Source organism: Zosterops lateralis (genome assembly GCF_965231275.1).
Source record: "Zosterops lateralis genome assembly, chromosome: 14".
Lineage (NCBI taxonomy): Eukaryota > Metazoa > Chordata > Aves > Passeriformes > Zosteropidae > Zosterops > Zosterops lateralis.
The window spans coordinates 1,408,694-1,429,719 of record NC_139774.1 but is presented as its reverse complement, the minus strand read 5'-3'; the positions used below and the strand labels follow the sequence as shown (position 1 = coordinate 1,429,719).

Below are 21,026 nucleotides of genomic sequence, written 5' to 3'. Positions count from 1 at the left end.
GAGCAGAAAATATGGATCCCTTGGAGTTTCAGCCATTACAAAACACATCTTCCCATCCTTCCACCCCAAAACACCACTGCTCTTACCTGCAGGCTCTCAGCAGACAGGCTGGGGTGGATATCTGGGCTCTGTCTTTCCTGCACATGGGGAGGACAGGGTGGGAAATGCCTCCTCCACCATCCAGCCGAGCATCCAGAAGAGATTTAACTGCGTGTGAGCTTCTGGGTATTTGCACTCATTTCAGGATTCAGTAAAACCTTAATCTACAGCATAATCTCTGAGCATCACATCTGTGCAAGGGACAAAAGGATGGGGGTGCTGCTGGCAGGGGATTTGTCCCAGCAAAGGCTGCTGTGGAGGTTACCAGCCTTGGGCCTGCTTTTCCTGGGGGTTAGAGGGTTTGGAAGAGACCCACAGAATGTGAGGAGCTGTGCCATGCACGGGGGATCATTCCCTCCAGTCCTGCTGCTGTGTGCCAGCTGTGTGAACCAGGATCCTGCTGGCAGCATAGGACAGCCTTGATGCACTCCATGCAGTGAAGGAGAATCTCCTTTGCCTTTGGCTGAGGCTCTGTGGTGTTTGGGGGCTGTGGGAGGGGCTGGACCAGCTTCTCAGACCAGGAGACAGAATCCTCTGGCTTTGCATCCTGAACACCCACACAGAAGGACACAGGAACCTTTCCTAGGTGGGGACACTAGGAAAGCTTGTCCTCCCACAAACACCCACTGACATCCAGCACAGGATAAATCAGAACCTCTGGAGTTCACACTGTGGCAGGCAGGACCTGCACAGACCAGCACAGACGGTCAGGGCCAAGAAACCATATGTCTGAACCTCTCGGGCTGGATGGGGGCAGAGCCAGCCCAGTTTTCCAGTTCCTCCCCTTCTCCAGGAACTGGGAATGGGGTAGGTCCAAGCCCAGCACGTGCTGTGTCTCCTGCAGGGAGGGAGGCTGTGCTGCCTGAAGAGGAGCATCCCAAGGCCACCATCCCAAAATTGGCATGTCCCAGCTCCCAGACTCGCTGCAGCTGCCCAGGGGGACAGATGGTACAGGGCAGGTCCAGCTGCTGAGCTACCCTGGCTCCACAAGGAGCAGTTATTCCTGAATTCCTCATGGATGTGTAAGAAAACCCCTCTCAGATGGGAGGGAGGCTCCTCCAGCAGCTCTTACTCCAGAGAGGCTGATGTGGGGGGGATGGGACCTGGGGCACAACCTACCACACACAAAACACCTCCCAAAAAACCCCAGCACCGTAAGGAAGCTGCTGAGGCCCAGAGCAGGGCATCTCTCTGTGCCGGGAGCCGAATCCCCGCCAAAGCTCGGCGAGGTTTCCTCTGCCGCCGGTGAGCGATGTCTCACATCCTCCCCGGCCATAATGGGCTGAAAAACACAGTTCCCCTGTGGATTCAGCCCGTTTCCTCCTATTCTTTAACAGGAAGCTGTGTGAGAGTCAGCCCGGGCAGGCGAATCGCTGCTCGCGGTCCCTCCCGGGATGGCCAGAGGCTCCGCGGGCCACAAAGCAGCGCGGAGATGCTGCTCCCGAGCATCCATCCACTCCTCTGGCTCCTCCTGCTGCTCCCAGGTGAGCCGCTCCGCATACCCCGGGGAGCACGAGGCGCTGCAGGACGGGGGAATTTGGGGGGCCCGGCTTCACGGGGGGCTCCAAAGGGCACAGGCTGGGAGTGCCACTGGAAAGCTGAGCCTCCAGCTCAGGGGTGGCAGGAGTCGGGTTGCTGAGGAAAATGTGGCTTTGTCAGGTTTACAGGGTTTGTTTGGCAGTGCTGCAATACAAAGATTTGTTTCCTGGTTAATGAAAAGAGTGTTTCTGCTGAGGTGTTTGGAGTAAGTGGCTTTTGTCATACAAGAGTAAAGGTGGAATATTTCAATGTACAGGACATTGTTTTCCTCAAAAATACTTTTTATTTGCACTTTTTGCTCTCATTAATATAAATACAAAGCCCACATGCAAGGCTCGTGCAGAGCACCCCTTGTCCTTGCTGTAATAATTCTGCTGCTTTGGGGTAATTCTGGTTTAACTTCTCTTTCCCATGCAAGTCGAGGTGTGGGATGAAGGAGCTGTTTTCTTTTTCCAAAGGATGACAGGTTGCTTTTCCCTGCATTTTCAGGCCCCTCTTACCTTGCTGACAGCTGTAGTAGCTGGGAGCTGGAATACATTCAAAGGAATATAAAATAATGTGTCTCCAACTCTGAGGTTTTATCATTAAACTGTAGAAGTTGCCTCGGGTTACAGCCACTGTGCTGGTAATAATGGGCTTTTTAAAAGGCAGAGAATCATAGAATGGTTTGTGTTGGAAAGGAAAGATCATCTCATTCTGTAGAATACAGAATGCAATTTGGTTTGTAGCTGTATAATTCCAAGAAATAAGAGCATGTGGATTGGAAATTTTCTCTCTTTATTAGAGGGCAGCACTGCTGCCTTCAGCAGGGGGGGATTTGTGCCTGGGATCAGAGGAAGGATCACATCAAGGGGCTTTGAGTGCCTTGGCCACCCTGTGACACTCTTTAATGCTCACACAGAACACTCCTTTCCCTCTTGAAACTGTTTGGAAGGGCTTTTATGGAACAGGAATGGCACAGAGGGGGTCAGGCCCCTTCCCTGGCTGGGCTGCACCATGCCAAGAACCACGGAGAGGGAATCTCAGGGGCACTGCCCACAATTCCAGCTTCCAGGAGCACCTGGCTGCTGCAGCACCAGGTGGAAAGGATGCCACCCTCCATGCTTCAGTCCCGACAGCATCACTCCATCCTCTCAAAGCCACCTGTCTAAATTCAGGGGCAGGGACCGTCCCCCTCCATGGTCACAGCACCATCACACCTCTCCCACCAAACCAGCCTTCCCTGGAATGTGTCCTGGCTCCCTCTTCTGCACTGATCCAACAACCCCAAATTTTTTTTTCCTTTCATTTTTAATTTGACAGCAAGTCCCTAAGGTGGTGTAGCCCTTGGGGGAAGCTTCTGAACAAGGCAAAGCAGCAGCTTAGTGAGAGGGGCAGTCGGGCTCTGATGCCGCTGATTTCCCAGCACACGGCAGTTGGAAAAAGGAATTAGGGGCTCTGGAACAAGGCTGCCCGCCCCAACGGGATGGAGGTAACCTCGAGGAGACAAAGAATCAGCTTTGGCTGGATACTTACACCTGCCTGGTCCCATACAGGCCTTTCAGGCTTTTGCTTGGTGCAAATTCAGTATTTTATTAACTTATCATTTCCTAAATTAAAGCTCTCTGTTCTCATGGTTATTTCTGATGGGAGGTTCAAACAAGGGAGGTCAAACTGTTATTTTGAAATTGCTGAAGTGAGAAGGTCTGGCATATTTCCAATTTGTTTTTCCTCCTCCCAGAAACACTTAGCAGAAAATTTGTCCAAACAAACCTCTTCCTATGGACCCTTTCCATTACAATGGGCAGGCGCTTTCCAGACAAAAGATTTCCACTGAAAAAATTCCTCCTCAAAGCTGATGAAAACCCAGCAGGATTTCCCACTGTTGTTGTTCCATCCACTGCTCTCCTTATCTGTGCCACAGCCTGTGGATGGATAATGCCATGAGAAATGTGTTTTCTCAGAACCAGACATGTATTCTGAGATATATTTTTGATATAATCAAAAATGGGGTGCAGCTAGAGGACAGGCACTCAGACTCCAGACTTGCATCCTCAAACCAGGGCATCCTAAAGCAAATTTCTCCAGCAAGGGCAAGGCCAGCCCAGCCCTGACGTGGTGAACAAGGAAGAGAGAGCAGGAGGTAGTTTGGAGAAATGTTTGTTCACACAACAAACTGCTCCCTTCAGTAACACAAAACCCCTCGGTGACTGCAGATCTGACTGCAGCAGCTTCCAGGAATTCTGTCCCATTTACAATAGGTGAGTCAACAACAGGTGTCCTTGCAGGAGGTGGTGCTGGTATCCCAAAGCCAGGAACGCTCCTGCTGGGAAGCCAGGCTGGAGAGGGGACTTGGGGCTGCTGCAACACCAGCAAAGCCCCAGCTGGGAGCTCTCCGGGCCTCAGTTCCCAGAGGAGCCCACCCAGCATGACCCAACCACCTCAGCAAGGGAGAGGCTTCCATGTCAGTCCAGATAGGCACCAGGATGGTCAGAGGGATGGAGCAGCTCTGCCGTGGGGGAAGGCTGGGAGAGCTGGGGGTGCTCACCTGGAGAAGGGAAAGCTCCAGGGAGAGCTCAGAGCCCCTTCCAGTGCCTAAAGGATCTCCAGGAGAGCTGGAGAGGGACTGGGGACAAGGGCTGGAGTGACAGGACAAGGGGGAATGTCCTTAAGCTGAAGGAGGGCAGCTCTGCTCAGGTCTCACCTGAGTGGGATAGAATCTCCCCCTGCCCTGCTGCCCACGCTGTGGGGATATGAGATATGGGGGTTTTCATGAAGAGTTAGGAAATGTGGGAATAAAACTTGAGTCATTCACCCAAAATCTGAACTCAGATAAATTGTCAGGCCAAGGTGCTTTATCTGCTCTGTAGCTGTTGCTTTGTGAGTCTGGAACCTCTTCCAAGCAGGGTTATCTTTCAACTGCTCCCCTGGCACTCAAGCTAGGACACTCAAAAAAAGCAGGTGGAAAGAACAGGAATGATGAGAAATCCCTTAGCCACCAGCCCCTTGCACACCTTGTCTCCTGACCCAGTCCCAGCAGATCACATTCCTGCCTGGTGGTTCATAAACACCATAGAGCAGTGCTCAAAAAAAACCTGGGGAATCTCAAATTACTGGAAAGAATAATCACTTTGGGAAGAAGCTTGGAAAGTCTCCTCTGTAAAGTGCTTTGAGTTCTGCTAATAAATAATATTTTAAAACTGTAGGTAGGCAAAAAGCACAGGCTGGGCTCCAGATCCCATTGAGCCTGGATTGGTGGTGCCCTCATTTTTCATTTGCACTGGGCGTGGAGTGATTTCCCCTCCAAAATCCCAGACCCAGCTCCAAACCTGAGAAGCAGCACAGCCAGGAGAAGGACAGGACCCACATCACCAGGAGCAAACCCAGAGCTCTAAAATAAGCAGGTCATGAGGAAACTGGAACCAGCAAATCTGGGAGGGTGATGGAGCAGCAGCCTGGTGGAGCAGTGGTGGTGCAGCCAGGAGAAAAGCCAGGCTGCTTTTCCTTCCAGGAATAATCCCTTGACATGGACAAACCAGCCCTGGGCAGCACAGGGATGCAGCAGAGCTGCTCTGTGCCCTCAGCTTCCCCACACTGTTTGTCTCCCTGGTTGTTTTCTACATCCAAGTGGGTTTTAATTGCCTCCCACTAAGATCTGCTTCCAGACTGGCTCACCAGAGAGAAGCATGGAATGTGGTGCTTGGAGAGGATGCCCAGGCCAAGCCCTTGAGGATGGGCAGAGGAAGGCAACAATTAATTTTAATTGCTGATGAGATCCGGGATTAATTCCTGGCTCTCTAAACTTTCCATAACACTTTGTCTGAGTCATTACCATTCAGAACAACTTAGCAGCCAGTTGCCAACCCCGCCCCCCCCCCCATGCCATTTGGGAATTAGGCACTTGAACACTTCTGTGGATCTGGCGCTGATTTGGGCTGTCAGTTATCCACCCAGCAGAACAACACCTTTCCTCTCTCTCCTGCACAATTCCCACTCCAACTGTTCTGTTGTGAGAAATACCCTCAAGGCAGAGACACCTTACTTAGGCACTTAATAAAACAGGACCTAGGCTTTGGCAGAATTCTCTGCTTTCCAGGTTTCCTAAAAGAGGATTTTTTCCCTTGTGGAAGTCCTAAGAATTGGGTGTTGCTCTCTACTGCTGTATTTCACCCAGGAAACAGCTGCACCTGTGTTAAGGGGTTGGAATTTTATTTTTTTTTTGTCTTGGGTCATCTGCCAATATCTGAGTTGCAAAGCCTATTTTTAGCTTGCTGGATCTCTTTTCTGGAAGTGTTTTGAAGCACTGGGTGACAAAGAGCTGTGGGCTCTGCAGGTGAGACATCCCCCAAAAGTCCAGGGAAGGGACAAGTCCAGGAGAATGTCTCTGGGAATAGATGCTCCCTCCCCATCAGCAGTTCTGAGTGGACAGGAGAAGTCCCTGTGACTCCACACCAGTGCCAGAGGTCCTCCCCCGTGACTCCAGCCCTCTATGAACACAGGCTGGACACCACAAGCCCTCCTTGAGCCTGATCTAAAACCTGCTGAAACCTTTCCAACAGCTGGCTCAGATCTCTATAGGCGGGCCTGGCAAAGACTGGCATTTTAAGTAGTCCTTTGGTCAGCAGCTGAAAAAAACATACTTTAAATGTCTACAATTGCCAAAACTATTACCAAAGCAGAAATACCTAAAATTCACCTGTCTTTTGGTTGACATCATCCTCTTCGTGCTGAGGAGTGAGTGGGGTGAGTTGCTGGCTTTGGGACTATCTCAGCTGCCACAAAAGAAGGCCCCAGGTCAGTCTAGACACACCTAGTCCCACAGAAAAACAACTGCCAAGAACAGAAATCCAAAATTCTGCTGTTTACCCTTGGAAAAATTAACCAGAAAGCAGTGAGAACCAAAATGCAGCTGCAGCCCCAACGTGCTCCTCTGCAGCCCTGCAGCTCCAGTGCCTAACTGGGACTTTCCCATGACAGCACAAGCACAAAGCCGTATTTCCCATCATAAATCCCTCAGCCAGCTCCCAGTCTCCACCCAGGACTGCACAGTCCAGCTGTAAATCCTTTGCACCCAAACACGCAACGAACTCCTTGGCAGTGCTTGCCCTCGTGGAAGGGCTTTGATGTTTATTGCAATTCCAGCTGCGCCAGCCGTGTCCTGATTATTGCTGGGAACTGTTTATACAGCCAGGGCTCTCCGTGCTGGCAGCAGCACTGGGAGGGAATGGTTTCCAACTCCAGAATCCCCTGGGATATCTGCAGGGAGCTGCGACACGTGGCGTGCTTTGTTCATCCCCATCCTGCTGCCCAGCCCCACAATGGGCGTCTGGTCTCATCCTGCTTTGCACAGATCCCTCCCGCTCTTGTGGGATCTAGGATGCTGAGCACCCTCCCCAAAAGAAAACACCCAATAGAACAGGACTTTTGCTTATTTGAGTTGGCAGGGAAGGCATAACAAGCAGCAGCAGCCAGAAGTCGGAGCCAGGCCTGTTCCACTTGAAATGAAGTGTGGATGTGTTTAGAGAAGCCAGGGCCGTTTATTCCGGAGCAGAATGCCAGAAGGGGATCTCCAGCCCTCAGCCTCCCCACAGCAACACTCCAGAGCAGGGCAGGCATCAGCCCAACCACGGGAACTCTGGGAACTGAGCAGTGGGGAAAAAACTGCTTTTTCAACTTTTTTTACAATGACCACAAGGTTTAAGTTTGCAAACAGAGAACTTCAGAAGGCTTCCAGTGTGACCTTCAGTGACAGGATGTGCTGCAGTGAAGAAAATGTTGCATACAATCATTTCCTCCTGTCCAAGGGATGCTGGAGCTGGCCCATGGATGGTCCCATCAGGGATGGCAGACCAGAGGCAATGTCACCTCCCTCACCCTCAGCTTCCTCCCATCCCCAGAGGATCTGTTCAAGCTCTCAGATTTCTCCTCATCTGCACCAAAAATGGTGGAATAAATGTCCAGCTCAGTGCCTTCATTCCCCTTTTCCTTTGGCAAAGGCTAAGTGCAGACAGCAGCTCTTTCTCCAGCAATTCCGGGTGCTTCCACATGCCATGTCCATGAAAAAGCACCTGTGAGCATTTCCATAAATGTGCCACAGCTACTTCTCCCCACAGGAAAACAAGACAATGGGTCCCACAAGGGAATTCTGGAGAAAGAGGAGCTGTTTGAGTCTGGCAGCTGCTGGAGGGTATTAATTCCCCATGATGATCTCAGAACATTATTTTTTGTGCTGAATGTAGAGAGTATCTTAAGGCATTTGAAAACCAATGTCCAGAATCATCCCCCTTCCTCAAAAGAAGCATCTCTACCTCTTTAGGAAGGGCAAACATGTGCCTGAAACATTCCTTTTTTCCCATTATATTAATTGGTTTAGTAGGTGATGGCACAGCTGCCCATAACCCTGTCTCTTACTGTCCTGATGCTCCTTTAAGTTGCTCTTCAAAACTCGCAGGGAAGGATATCCCATAAATTCTCCAACACAATCACTCCTAGCACCTCACTTAACACCCTGTGCTAAGGCAGGTTCCAATTTCCCAGCCTCCCTTTTCCTTGCTGCTCATAAAGGTTCTTGTTTCCTGATCCTGCTCCAAATGGGGTTGGAAAATCAAGCAGTCTCTTCCTCTCTGAGTGATTAAAGACCTGATCCTGTCTCCGTTTTCATGGACTGAACGGGACAGTTTTCCCAGCCTGCTGCCCAGTAAATTAGAAGAGAAAAACGTGGAAAAAGGTCTGAAAAGTCCAGTCTGATTTTCACAGCCAAACCATGTCTGGGAATAACCACATTTTATTATTTATTACCCGCTTCCTGTCTGGCTGGGATCATTGTCATAAAGTCTCAGTCACAGAAACAATTACGGCTCCAAAGCAGGTCCATGAGGAAAATGAGATCAATCAGGAACTTGCTACACCCAGAGGGTGCCGAGGGTGAGCTCTGAGCCAGAGCCACACTCAGTGCTGAGGGTCTCCTTCCAGACACCCCTCCCTGCCAGGGCCCTCAGCCTCCCCCAGGCACCAGCAGCTCATGGACCTACCCCAAAGTTCATCTATATCACTCCTACAGATCCTGGCACCATATCCTGGAATCACAGAGTGGTTTGGCCTGGGAGGGACCCTAAAGCTCATCTCACTCCCTGCCATGGGCAGGAACATCTTCCACTGTCCCAGGCTGATCTAATCTCTGTCCAGCCTGGCCTGGGACACTCCCAGGGATCCAGGGGCAGCCACAGCTTCTCTGGGCACTCTGTGCCAGGGCCTCAGCACCCTCACAGGGAGAATTTCCTTCCAGAAGGGCAGTTCTGGCTGAAAATGGGCACTGCTGTGCCCTGGCTGGTGCTGCCTGGCTGGAGCTCCCCTGCACCTCCTGCAAAGGCTCTGCTCCCACCACAGAGCCTTGAGGTATCATCAGGGGATAATGTGCTAGAAGGATTCAACCTTCCCTGCTGTCCCTTTCTGCCCAAATCCTTTTTCTCACGTGGAACTCTGGAGAGATGGATCACCAGGGGAGTCAGATTCAGCTGCTTTCTGTACCTGTAATGTCATTTCTTTCATTAAACCTAACCCCGGAGAGCATCAGGGTCACCACCAATAACCATTTGAAAACCCCAATTAGGATGTACATTTCAGCAATGACACACTCAAAGTCACCTTCCCAAAGTTAAACCAGCTGGGTTTGATTTGAGCATTTAAAGTGCATTTACATTTTCCAGGTCTTGTCCTAGAGTGTGGGACATTTCTTTCTCCCATTTTCAAGCATTTTTAATTGGCATCTCATGTAACCCTTGGGGTTGCACTAGATGACCTTGAAAGTTCCTGTCCAAGCCAAAATACTCTGCTCTCTCCTGTGACTCTATGGGCACAGGACTCTGGGAGCTGGGGCTTAAAGGAAAACATCACAGATACTCAGAGTAGGAAATGTGAGGGATTGGGACAGGAATGCTTTGTCATCAATCCAAAAGAAAAGCAAACAAATAAACCAAACAAAGCCACCTTTCAGTTGAGGAACTGGGGACGCAGTGAAACACTTACAACCTTGTATGGACATCCAGGACTACCCAGCCTTACAGGGAAGGCAGCTCCCGAGGGCTGCAGCTCCCTTCAGACTCACAGCCCCAGGCTTCAGCTTCCCAGGATACACAGGATAGGAAGAACAGTCCCATTGGCTCCTGGAAGTCTTTACAAACATCATCCATCCATTCCTCAAAGTCTCAAGGAAACAAAGTGTTCAAATGCGTGTCTTACCTCTGAACAGCTCCAGAACACAGGTCACACGCCCTTCTGTGCCAGGGCTGAGCTGAGGCAAACAGCTCACGGAGAGGGAATGACCCCATGGATTTCTGTGGCCCCCAAAAGGGGAGGAGGGCATTTATCCTGGCTGGATAAACTCCACTACCCATTTACTCAGAGCCTGATAGTTTTACACTCCACGAAACTTCTTTGCTACTACTTCTCTGGTAATGCTTTTGGAGGAGTCCCATATTTCAGAGTCATTCTGACAGAAGATGAGGAAAACTCAAATCACACAAGGAAAAAGAACAGCAGTGCCTTAGTGGCCACCACAGCTGAGTTCCACTCACACTCTGCTCTTTCCTTTCAGGTTCTACATCTTCCACAAACTCCTCCACCCCTGCTGGAACAGGTACCTCTGCCCTGTGGTGTGCTTTATGTGTCTGTTTGGATGTGGGGGCACATGGAGATGGGGGGATGCAAATGGAGAGGCCCCAGACAGGACCCCGATTCAGAACTCCCCTCTGTTAAGGGATCTTCTCCCAGGATCCTGCCTTTGCCTGCCCCATCCATCACCACTCACCCCCAGATCTCCAGGAGACATGGAGGGCACTGTGCCCCAGAGGGTGGACCTGGCTTGGCTCCCTTTAGTCTGGAAGGGAGAGAGGCTGTGTTCAGGAAGCCCAGGGAAAGCAGAGGGATCCTGCCTCATCTTTGTTCTCTGTTTCCCCAGCTGCTTCCTAGCAGCAATGAATCCATGGAACCACAGCCACACCAGTGACAAACCCTCTCCTTGGCATCTCTTGTTCCCCTCACCCTTTCTGCTCTGTTGGCTACAATGGTCCCTTTCTGGCCCATGCCCCATCCCTCCCTGTGGGATCCCACCAGCCTGGAAATGTCACCTCTGTGCCCCTGCTTGTGCTCCAGGTCAACCCCAAACAACAGTGCCCAGCCCTGAAGCAAAGAACCACAGCTCAGGTAATGCTCAGATGGAGACCAAAGAGAGCAGCTTGGGGCCATGCCAGTGTGGAACTGGTCTGACCTCAGCCCAGCTGGGCCACCCTGCAGTAGCTGGGGCTGTACAGAGGACAGTGGTGAGGAGGAAGGAAATTTTGTGGTGTCAGGGCTTCTGATCCAGCCAACTCACCCCACAGGGTTTAAGGCACAGGTACGAGCAAAACTAGGGGGGAAAAAGGTCTTCAAATTGAATAGGGAGAATGAGATTATCATAGACTGGAATCCCAGAATGGTTTGGGTTAGAAGAGACCTTAAAGCTCATCCCATTCCCTACGGGCAGGGAGACCTTCTGCTATCCCAGGTTACTCCAAGCCCTGTCCACCCTGGCTGATCTCTAAGATCCCTTCCAACCCAAGCCTTCCTTGGATTTTGTGACATGTACAGAAAACCAATTACACCAGAAATGATCTCTCCAGCTCCACATCTGTTGGTATCATGCTACCTGGATCTTTGGAGACAGATTTCTTCCTGCTATGCTTCAGGAACAAAAAAAAAAAAAAAAAAAAAAAAAACCAAAAAAAAAAAAAAAAAAAAAAAAAAAACCCAAAAAAAAAAAAAAAAAAAAAAAAAAACAACCTAAGCATAGCTACACTTCTAGAAGGACCCCCAAAATATCAAGGAATAAGATCTCAAAAAGATCTCTGCTTCTGCTTCCAAGGCTTGCAGAAAAAAAGAAACTTCAACTTAATCCTAAATTCTAATATTTCAATGAAGCATTTGGATAAAGGGAAAAACCCCCCACCACACTAATCTTGAAAGCACTTCACCATTTTCTCAATTTATTGGAAAGCGAAGAGCAGTCTAGACAAGGAGCCTGCTTGCAAATTCCCAGCTGGTGATCCACTCTTCCTTGCAGAGGGATTATTGAAAGCTTTCCCCCTCACATCTTGCTTTGGATCTGGTGCAGTTTGGAGCAGGTTGAGGCAGAGGACAGAGCCTCCAGACCACTTTAAAAGCTGAATTGTTTGTGCTTGGAGACTCTCAGTGAAATGAAAGGTGAAAGTTGGCATTTCAGAACACAAGGAAATGATCACGTGGGTGCCAGGCAGCTCCAGGCAGGTCAAGTGTCCAGTGACAAAAACACCTTCACTTTTCAAACAGGGAAAGAAGCAGTGGCAAACCCTGACTTTCTCCTCGTGTTTGCTGAGCTCTGCCAGCTCAGCATCTCCTCACAGTGAAAAGAGCAAAAGGAAATTCCAAAGTACAAGAGCTCCTTGAGTCTGAGCAGGATGAAGGCTATTTCCATGCTTTCCCTAGCAGATTATTCCTAACTCTCAAGGAATTTGAGAGCTCTGCAGTAGCTGTGCCCTCTCCAAGCTGTTTCTGAGCTGAACTTTTTAAAGTAACACCACATTTCCCTGCAGAGACGTCAGTAAAATCGACACCACTGACCAAGCTGAGCCTCACCTCTGTGAGTCAAAATACTCCAGCCAAACCCTCCCCCACCACTACAACCCTGACAGCAACCATTGAGAGAGGTAAGGATGGAAAACTCAAATATTTGCTCAGGCAGGACCTGTTTGTGCCTCCCTCCTCATCCAAGCCAAACTGCAGGCATCAGAATATTGGGCTAGTCCACCCTGTGCTGGTTATTCAGCAATTCTGTAAATATTGAATTTCTTGGAGTCTTTGCTGAAAGAGCAGCTCATTCCAGCTCCCCAGATGGACACAGCCCGGCCAAGCCCATATCAGAAAATCCAGATCAAGCTTTATCAAATATTGGAGCAGCTCCATCCTCCCCAGGCTCCCTCTCACAACTCACCTGTCAGGTACCCTCTGAGCTGACTCCATACCTGGCTAACTGGGCACCCTGATGTCTGTCTTGAGGGAAAGTATCATGCAAATAAAGATTTTTTTACTCCATGGACACCCAATGGTTCTCCACAGTGAAATCTGTAGTGACTTCCCAAGTCAATTGTCCTTTCCCATGTTTTCTTTATCTAGATGATAAGTCCAGTGGAAACAGAAGCACGGCAGCTCCTTCTCCAACACCTCAAGGTACTTTGTCCTTTTAGAGACTAACGATAAGATCAGATAATTTGATGGCCATCAATGGCACAGGTTCTCTACACATGAGTCTTTTTTGGGGGGCAAGCCATCCAAAATCACATCTGGTGTCTTTATAAGCAGTGATAAAACACGAGATAAATGCTCTTAACATCCTCTGCTGGGATGAACTTGAGCAGCTGAACAATGGATCTTTGTTTAGGAGAGGGGAGTCCTTTTAAAGTCTTTTAAAATAAATACAATTTTGCTTTTGACAGTTTGCTTAACCCAACCTGTAAGCACAAATTAGAGAATTCAGTAAGAGTTTTCTCAGAATAAGGGCAGAATTCAAGTGACTGGAAGACTGAAATCTGACAGCTGAGCCGATTTTCCTTTAAAAATTCAGCCTCAAAAATCTGCAATGGTCAAGGAACTGCTCTGCCTCTCCAAGTGCCTGTCAGATCTCTAACACAAGCCAGGTGAGGAAGCTGTGGTCAGCTGTGCCTACACAGATGCCCAGCCAGCACAGCTGTGCCCAGCTAAGCCAGGAGCCCTTTGCTCAGAGCAGATTGCTGTTCATTCCAACCCTGGTTTACCACTGAGAAAGAAGCTCCACACATCTTTGACTAAAGATGCTGATGCTTCCAAAAGCCAGGTCTCCCACTGCATGAGACCCAACATTTCCCAGGGATGGGGTAACTGTGCCAGGCTCAGCAAACCACAGCTTCTGCCTGTGGATAGAAGAACAATTTCAGAATGAAACAAAGAATTTGATGAGTGGGGGAAAAAGTTGTACAGCAGCAGACCCTGCTTCTCCAGACTGTTCTGCTCCTTGTGGCTTCTGAAACAGCTAGATTTATTATTTCATGCCTTTTCTCCTTTTTCTTCTGGTTTTTGGCAAAATCCCATTCTAAATCAGGGATGTTTGCTGTGGGACAGGACTGGGCTCAGCTGGTCCCTGGGGCAGTGCCAGAAGCTGTGCAAACCTCTCCAGGCACCACATCCCCTTGGCCAGCACTGCTGCTGGGAATGTGGGGATGGGAAAGCTGGGAATGTGGGGATGGGAAAGCAGGGAAGATCCTACAGATGATCATCTGAAGCTCTGAAGTATCACTTTGAGTCTCCTGGCAGGGTCTGTAGCTGCTCATTAAGGTTGATGCAGACACTCTGGCTGTTCAACAACAGCCTGGAGGCAGCAAAGGATGTTTTTTCTCTGTACAAGTGAAACACATGGGCTGGCTTTACATTTCCTTGCACAGGCACTGGAAGCAGCTGTCACAAACCAAGCAGCTTCACACAAGCCAGTTTATCCCACTGAGAACTGGAGTCCTTGCTTGGACAAACCTCTTGCTGCCACAGCTAGACTACATATGGTGTACAAGTTTGCCCACCTCAAATGGGTTTATTCACTCCTAGATAATCCAGCATAGCAGATCCACTCATTTCAAGTCCAGGGACGAGCCAAATACTCAATCCACACCCATATTCTGCAATATTTTTTCCCCTAATCAGGCTTATTTTAAAGTCTCTGCAGCACATCTATAACTTTCCCAGCTCAGTCTTCCAGCTTTGCCTAGTTGTTTCTGCCCCAAACCTGTACCTGGGATTGCAGGTCCTAAAGAGTTTATAAAAGGGTATTTGAATTTTGGTTCCCTAGGTTTCCATTTGGACATGGAAAATAGTACAAAGTATGTTTGGTGGGAAGCTTTTAGTATGGAGGTGGGAGTATTAATTCCATGTTTCCCCAGGTGTTGCCAGGACTACCCTGAATCCATTCTGCTCTCCATTAATTCCTTTGGTTCTTGGATGTCACTGGAGGTCAAGACTCACATTCTGTGTCTCTCTGTGCAGGTCAGGATCCCATGAGGAATGAGAGCATCACAGCATCAGTGACTGAAGGTGCTTCCTCCTCGCAGAGAGGTGATTCCTGCTTCCTATTTTATATTCCTTTGCATGGTCAGCAGCAAGGCCATCCCACAGCTGTCTTCAAGGCAGCGTGGACACCAGTGATTTCCTGAGGGGTGATGAACACCCCATCCAGCCCTTGAAAAGCCTGTAAAGCTCTGCAGAAACAGTACTTCAGTACTCTTGAGCCTGGGAAGAGGAGGAAGGTGCCATTTTGGCCAAAAGTTGTAAAAGGAGGGAGACTGGACAAATTCCCCCCTCAAATGCAGTGCCAGCACTGACTTTGACCTTTCCTCACTGGAGTCCCAGAAGGAAACCCTGTGGCTGCTCTCAGCTTGTCCATAAAAAGGGGCCCCACCTGTTGGGAAAGACGGGACAGGAAGGACTTATGAATATGACTGCATGGCAAGAAATACTGTAGATGTAAAACCTGAGTGAAATAGGAATGAAAGCCAGTTTCGAGATGTGTGCATGGCAGGCAGGAAGACGGTGATTAGCTGACAAAAAGACAAGAATGTTGCCTTTTCACCTTGGCAAAGACATCCGGGAACAAGGGCATAAGAAAGAAGTCTATAGAGCTTAGAAAGTAAAATGACATGGTAATGCAGTCGTTCTTATAGGCTGCATGCAAAGTTTGTAGGTTTTGTATCTCATGCCGGTTGGTCAATGTGAATTAGAATATTCAACAGAAAAAAAGATATAATGTATTGTAACAAGAGGATCGCTCTCTCCTCTGCTCTTCTCCACTCTTCTCCCCTCTCTTGTCCTGGCTCTCCTACCTTTTGCCCTTACCTCTCTCCTCTGGCCCTCTCACCCTTCTTCCCTTACCTCTTTTGGCCCTTCTCCTCTCCTCTCTCACCTCGCTTGCTCCTGTTTTCTCCCCACGTTTTTCCCCTGCTCCTGCCCCGTTTTTACCCCTTAGCTCTCTTCTATCTCTCTCTCTTCCTATTCTCTCTTTAGGGCTTTGCTCCAGCCGAGGCTGGTGGCTGGAAGCAGGCCCGCTTTACCCACGACCCTTGTAATAATAAAGCCACGTGTTTCTAGAGCATCTCAGGTGAGCAGAGTTCTTTGTCCCTGCCATCCATGGAAAAAATTGCAACACCCACCAAGGCAATGATTCCACACAGATCTCGCTCACTTTGCTGTTAAAATTGATGGGTCTGGCCAGGATCCAAACTTGGTCTCTTCAGTGAAGTGCAAGTGAGAGTTAAGGCCTCTAGCATTGCTAGGAATCCTCTTCCCAGTCATAGAAGAATGACTTTTATGGAAATCTACACTTTTCCCCTTTGTAGGCACCTCAGAACCCATCACCCCAACACCCAACTGCTCCAGCCAATTACCCGAGCCCACCCCGACAGACGAGAAATCACCGCTGACGGTGGCAGCTTTTGGTAAGGTCCTGTGCCACCTGGGGAGAGGAGGGGGCTCTCTTTCACCAGGTCGTGCTGGTTTGGACATCCAGCTTCAGGAGGCCCTGGCACAGGGTGCCCAGAGCAGCTGTGGCTGCCCCTGGATCCCAGGAAGTGCCCAAGGCCAGGCTGGATGGGGCTTGGAGCAACCTGAGCTGGTGGAAGGTGTCCCTGCCCATAGCAGGGGGTGGAATGGGATGATCATTAAGGTCCTTTTCAGCCCAAACCATTTCAGGATTCTAAGTCCGAGAGATTCTTATCAGGATAAATTTCCTGTGCAAAGAATTGTTTGATTGATTGAAGCCTGATGTCAGTATCAAATCTACACTCGATTTAAAGTGTCTAGAGGTGGTTTATGGGACAGATAACATCACCCACTGCTCTAGCTTGTCTCTCCCTGTTACATTACGCATTTATTTGGCTTTACACACTTTTGGGATAAGATTTACCAACTGTAGCAGGAGCATACGGACTCTTATCAATGCTCAGTGTAATCAACTGACTTCTGCCTTCCTGGCACTGCCTTACCAATTAAGTATTTATTGATTAAGTATTCATAGAAGCCCTCTGATGTTAAAACACAGGAGGATAAAGCTATTTGTTCTAACAACTATTTGCTTCTCTGCCTATTACAAACCATGCTCACATTAATGAAAATATTGATTTCCTAGCCAAATTTTGATGTCAGAGTCTCTCTGCTACTCAGACAGTTCTTTCCTCCATCCCCAGGTGTCATCAGCTTTGTCGTTATCCTGATAGTGGTGGTCATCATCCTGGTCAGTGTGGTCAGCCTGAGGTTCAAGTGCAACCACTCCAAGGACTCAGAAGGTATTTGTCTGAGGGAATCTGTGCTTCCCTAATCAACAAGTCACCAGCTTCCGTGTGGATCTGGCAATTCCTAAAAGATGCATTTGAAAAGCTTACACAGTGGTGGGGAGGTTTGGAAGCCAGACTGGAACATGGATTGAGCAGCCAGGAATGCAATGTGACCTCCTCGCTAGAGCCCTAGCCCAGCCTCATCTGGATGTGATCTCAAATTTCCTGCAGCTCAAATTCCAAGAGGTGGGCAGCTCTTCCAGCAAAAATCGTGGAGTTTGACACTCCTTTTCCTTAGGAATCCCATTTCCCACGAAGCAGTGCCCAGCAGAGGGCAAGGCTGCTCTGCAGCAAGGCAGAATCCTTCCTAAAGGGCCAGCAGGTCCTGCCTGCACATCCTTTTAGCTGGAGGGTTTTCTCTAATCAACTCCCAAGTTTCCCCCACAGTGTCTCCAATCTCATCCAGATTTCATTTATATCCCTGCATGAAGTAATTCAGAACAGAGCTGACTTATTTCATGACTTCTCACCTCTACATCACCACCTGCTTTTCTCCCCCCAGATAAACAGAAACCAGGAGCCTCCATGGTATCAGAGAGGTAAGGCTGCTCACGCCACCCACGTCTGATTGAGAGTGCCTGTTTTATCCCAGAGCTAATTTTAGCATGGAAAAGAGTCTGCTTTGGTTATTTCAGGTGGAAGGAAGCTTATCAAGACATCTTTGAGAGAGTTAGAAAAGCAAAATCAGCTTTAATAACACTTCAACCTCTGATAGAGACACAGATAGAAGATCAATGTTTTTAGGGGGCTCATTCAAAGATGCACTAAGACAAGACTCATCACCTTCCCAAAGCAGACTGATTGTCTTCCTTGCCTAGATAGAGCCTTGAGGTCTAAACTTGAGTTTCTGGATCTCAAAGCAGTCTCAGATATCTCCCAACATGCCCATTACTGTTTCCCAAAGGAACCCCAGTTCAGAGACTTCTGGAAGAGAAGCATCAAGCAGAGAATGGTCCATCAGAGCCCCATGGTCCATCACTGCTATTCCAGAGAGGCTGTATGTGGGAAAACAGCAGGAAACAAGAGCTGGAAGGGACCAAAATATATTGCTCCTATTTTGCCATCTGATAGTTTCCTAAACCCTGCTTTGGAAAGGGACAAGGCACACAGGGAACAAAGTCTGTAAGTATTTAGGTGCCAAATTTTCATCAGCATGAGTGGTCACTAAATACCCTTAAAGATTGTGATCCAAGGGATCTGAAGCCACTGAGGGAGAACATGCCAGAAAATAGGACCATGCGTAAGGCCCCCTGACCCCCAAAGTCATCCAGCCTCCACTGGCAAGGAATGCACATCCCAGCCCTCAGGGTAGGAAAAAAGAGGAATTCCACCTTCCAAAGCCTCGTAACTCACTATGGATGGCCTGAATCAGAACAGCAGCTCAGTGGGCAGGGGAAACCAAACCTGGTCTGCCATACCAGCCTTGGCCTTGCCTGTTTGCCTCCAGCTCTGTGCAAAGAAATTTTGTCCCTGGAGGTGTCCAAGGAACACACGTTCCTGTCCAAGGAACACCTCCCTGGATGTGGCACTCAGTGCTCTTGGTCTGCTTGACCAGGTGGTGGTTGCTCAAAGGTTGGACTTGATGATCTTGGAGGTCTTTTCCAACCTCAGTGACTCTGCGATTCCCTCTCTCGTTTCCCAAAGTAATTAATTTCCCAAAGTAATTAATTATCTCCTTCTCTCCTTGGCAGCTGCTCGGCAGACACGAGCCAGAAGGGGAACAGCATCACTCTGATCTCCATGAAGAACATCAACACCAACAACAGCATGAGCTTCCCCCCATCAGAAAAGGTTTCCCTTTTCAGCCTTGCTTTTTAGCTGGGGATCATTTCTCTGGCTGTATAAGAGCAACCCTTGAGGTATTTCTTTGCTCTTTTATTCCTTCAGAAATATACAAAAACCAGCTGCTACCAAACTTCTAGAGGTCCAAACTGTTTCCAGTGAGCCTAGAGAAAATTTGAGTGCCATCTCAGGTTTAAGTGGGCTGGCTGAACTCGAGGTGCCAGGTTTACTTCATGTATACAGGTGACATCACCTGTGGCCAGCAGCAAAGCTGGAGGGGTTTACCATTAAATGAAGAGGTCTGTGAGAAATCGAGGTCTCACCCTCCAGCCCAGCTTATCCACTCCTGCCCCACAAGTGGCTGAAACACATCTCCATCAGTGCTCTCAGATCTATCCCACATGAGGAATTAATATAATTTTTGGTTGTTTTAAAGCTGGGTCGGAGTTTGGGAGAACATATTGCTCTACTCCCTTTGTCAGCCCAACCAGGCTGCTGATGAACCACGTTTTGTTCTTTTGGCAGGTGCTATGAAGCCAAGAGCCCAGAGCTTGAAGCTGACACGTGACAACCAGCTAGGCTCTTCTATTTTTCCTTCAGGAAAAGAGCAAGGGTGGACTTTATATATAAATTATTATGTTCTTTCTGATCAGTACATTTACAGTAGTGTCCTACATAGCTTCCCCACCTAGGGCCTAAGGGCTTTCTCCAGTTACAGTCTGCCACGCTCTGTGGTTGATATCTAACTCTATTTTTGATATGTCTTCAAACACTCAGATAATTCCAGCATCAAGAAACACCAAGGCACCATCCACTCCACTAATAAACCTCTGCCTTAGATTAATGGCCTTTATAGTCTGTGCCAGGCAGTCACAGGCTCGTTAATCAGGATAGCTCCAGTCGAGCCAGACCCGTGTGCTGGGAAAGCCTGATCTGAAGGCCTGATGGGACTTAAATGCCCAAGTTCCAGGTCAAATCCCAGCATGACTGCTCCAAGCCCCTTATCCCTGGTGCCCTCATTGTCCCCACAGCAGTGGGATGGTCACATCCACCTACCTCACAGGGTTGTTGTGAGGCCTTGTTAATCCCTGTCTGTAAAGCATTTGGAGAGCTGTGAATTAAAGCTGCTGCTGAAATGCAAATTGCCATTTTAAACACTTTATTATTATTATTATTGTTGTTGTTGTTGTTGTTGTTATTATTATTATTATATAACAAATGAGCTTCAGGAAGGCAGATCGTTACCTCCTCACATGCTCAGAGCCTCAGCTGAAGTGTAAGGAACAAAGGCCCTGCACAGATCAGGGTTTCTGGCAGTGCAAAATGAATGCTCACAAGCAAAATGCTGAGCTCCTTCAGCTCCCAGAGTGTGGCAGCCCAAGTTTGCCAGAAGAGCTTCCATCATCTCCACCACTGCTTTCCCAAAGCTTCCTGGGACCAGGAAGAGCAGCATCCCCCTGTGCAATGCAAGAGGCAGCTGTGCTTTGCAGCTGGCAAGGAAATGTTCAACAAAAAAATCGCAAATTTTCAAAGCTCCTGGTAAGAGGCAACAAACTTTTAACCTGTGACATCTGGTAGTTTGATATGTTGTTTCTTAATAAATGAAGCTTTTCTGGTAACATTTGTGAAAAGTAAAATGTTGTCAGTCACCCAGGCTCCACCAGACTGGTGAATTTGCTTAAGACAGAATCCCAGATAATCCCCAATTAGATGGACCCAGACAGTGCCAGTTCCCAGAGACCTGTGACTCCCCACATGTAGCACAACAAGCAGATTTTTAGTGAAAGTAAAGCTTTAACAAATCTCCCCTGACCTCTAAGATTCCATAGGATCTCACCACTGCTTATGTTTTCCTTCCTTGGACTTTCTTCCTCCCACAGGCTCTTGAGAGTCTTAAAATGAGGGTGGGCAGGCCCTGGCATAGGATGCCCAGAGCAGCTGTGGCTGCCCCTGGATCCCTGGCAGTGTCCAAGGCCAGGTTGGACATTGGTGCTTGGAGCAGCCTGGGACAAGTGGAAGGTCTCCCTAGCAGGTGGGATGAGGGGAAACCACCAACAGCATTAGCAGTAATGAAGGCAACAAGGAAATGTCTTGTAGTGTGGGGCCAGAAGAGGACACGGCCCTCGAGGTGCCCCAGCAGTGTCAGCACAGGGGACAGGCCCTGCCCTGGTTCTGCTGCCACCCAGGGCTGGGACAGCCCAGGTGCCCTTG

The 21,026-nt window shown here is 48.9% G+C and overlaps 1 protein-coding gene across 5 annotated transcripts; it reads left to right on the top strand.

Moving 5' to 3' along the window:
• Positions 1-1,449: 1,449 nt before the first annotated feature.
• On the top strand, positions 1,450-20,421 carry ECSCR (endothelial cell surface expressed chemotaxis and apoptosis regulator). 5 transcript variants are annotated; one of them, XM_083871538.1, is made up of 10 exons: positions 1,450-1,583; positions 10,211-10,252; positions 12,222-12,335; positions 12,802-12,855; positions 14,695-14,763; positions 16,041-16,139; positions 16,887-16,985; positions 17,536-17,572; positions 18,725-18,824; positions 19,341-20,421. In XM_083871538.1, exons 1-10 carry the CDS (start codon positions 1,532-1,534, stop codon positions 19,347-19,349), a joined length of 675 nt encoding a protein of 224 aa, XP_083727664.1. In that variant the 5' UTR covers positions 1,450-1,531; the 3' UTR covers positions 19,350-20,421. The 5 variants fall into 5 exon arrangements, with proteins under 5 accessions (XP_083727664.1, XP_083727663.1, XP_083727662.1 ...); XM_083871537.1 differs by having other exon boundaries at positions 18,725-18,892; XM_083871536.1 differs by lacking the exon at positions 19,341-20,421 and adding an exon at positions 17,938-18,155.
• The last annotated feature ends 605 nt before the right edge of the window (positions 20,422-21,026 follow it).

Bases quoted from the DNA above. Each gene is read 5' to 3' on its own strand.
- ECSCR (XM_083871536.1), top strand. From the start codon at position 1,532: ATGCTGCTCCCGAGCATCCATCCACTCCTCTGGCTCCTCCTGCTGCTC. The intron at 12,336-12,801 runs GTAAGGATGGAA...TTCTTTATCTAG, and splicing joins GACAGCAACCATTGAGAGAG to ATGATAAGTCCAGTGGAAAC. The intron at 17,573-17,937 runs GTAAGGCTGCTC...TGTTTCCCAAAG, and splicing joins GCCTCCATGGTATCAGAGAG to GAACCCCAGTTCAGAGACTT.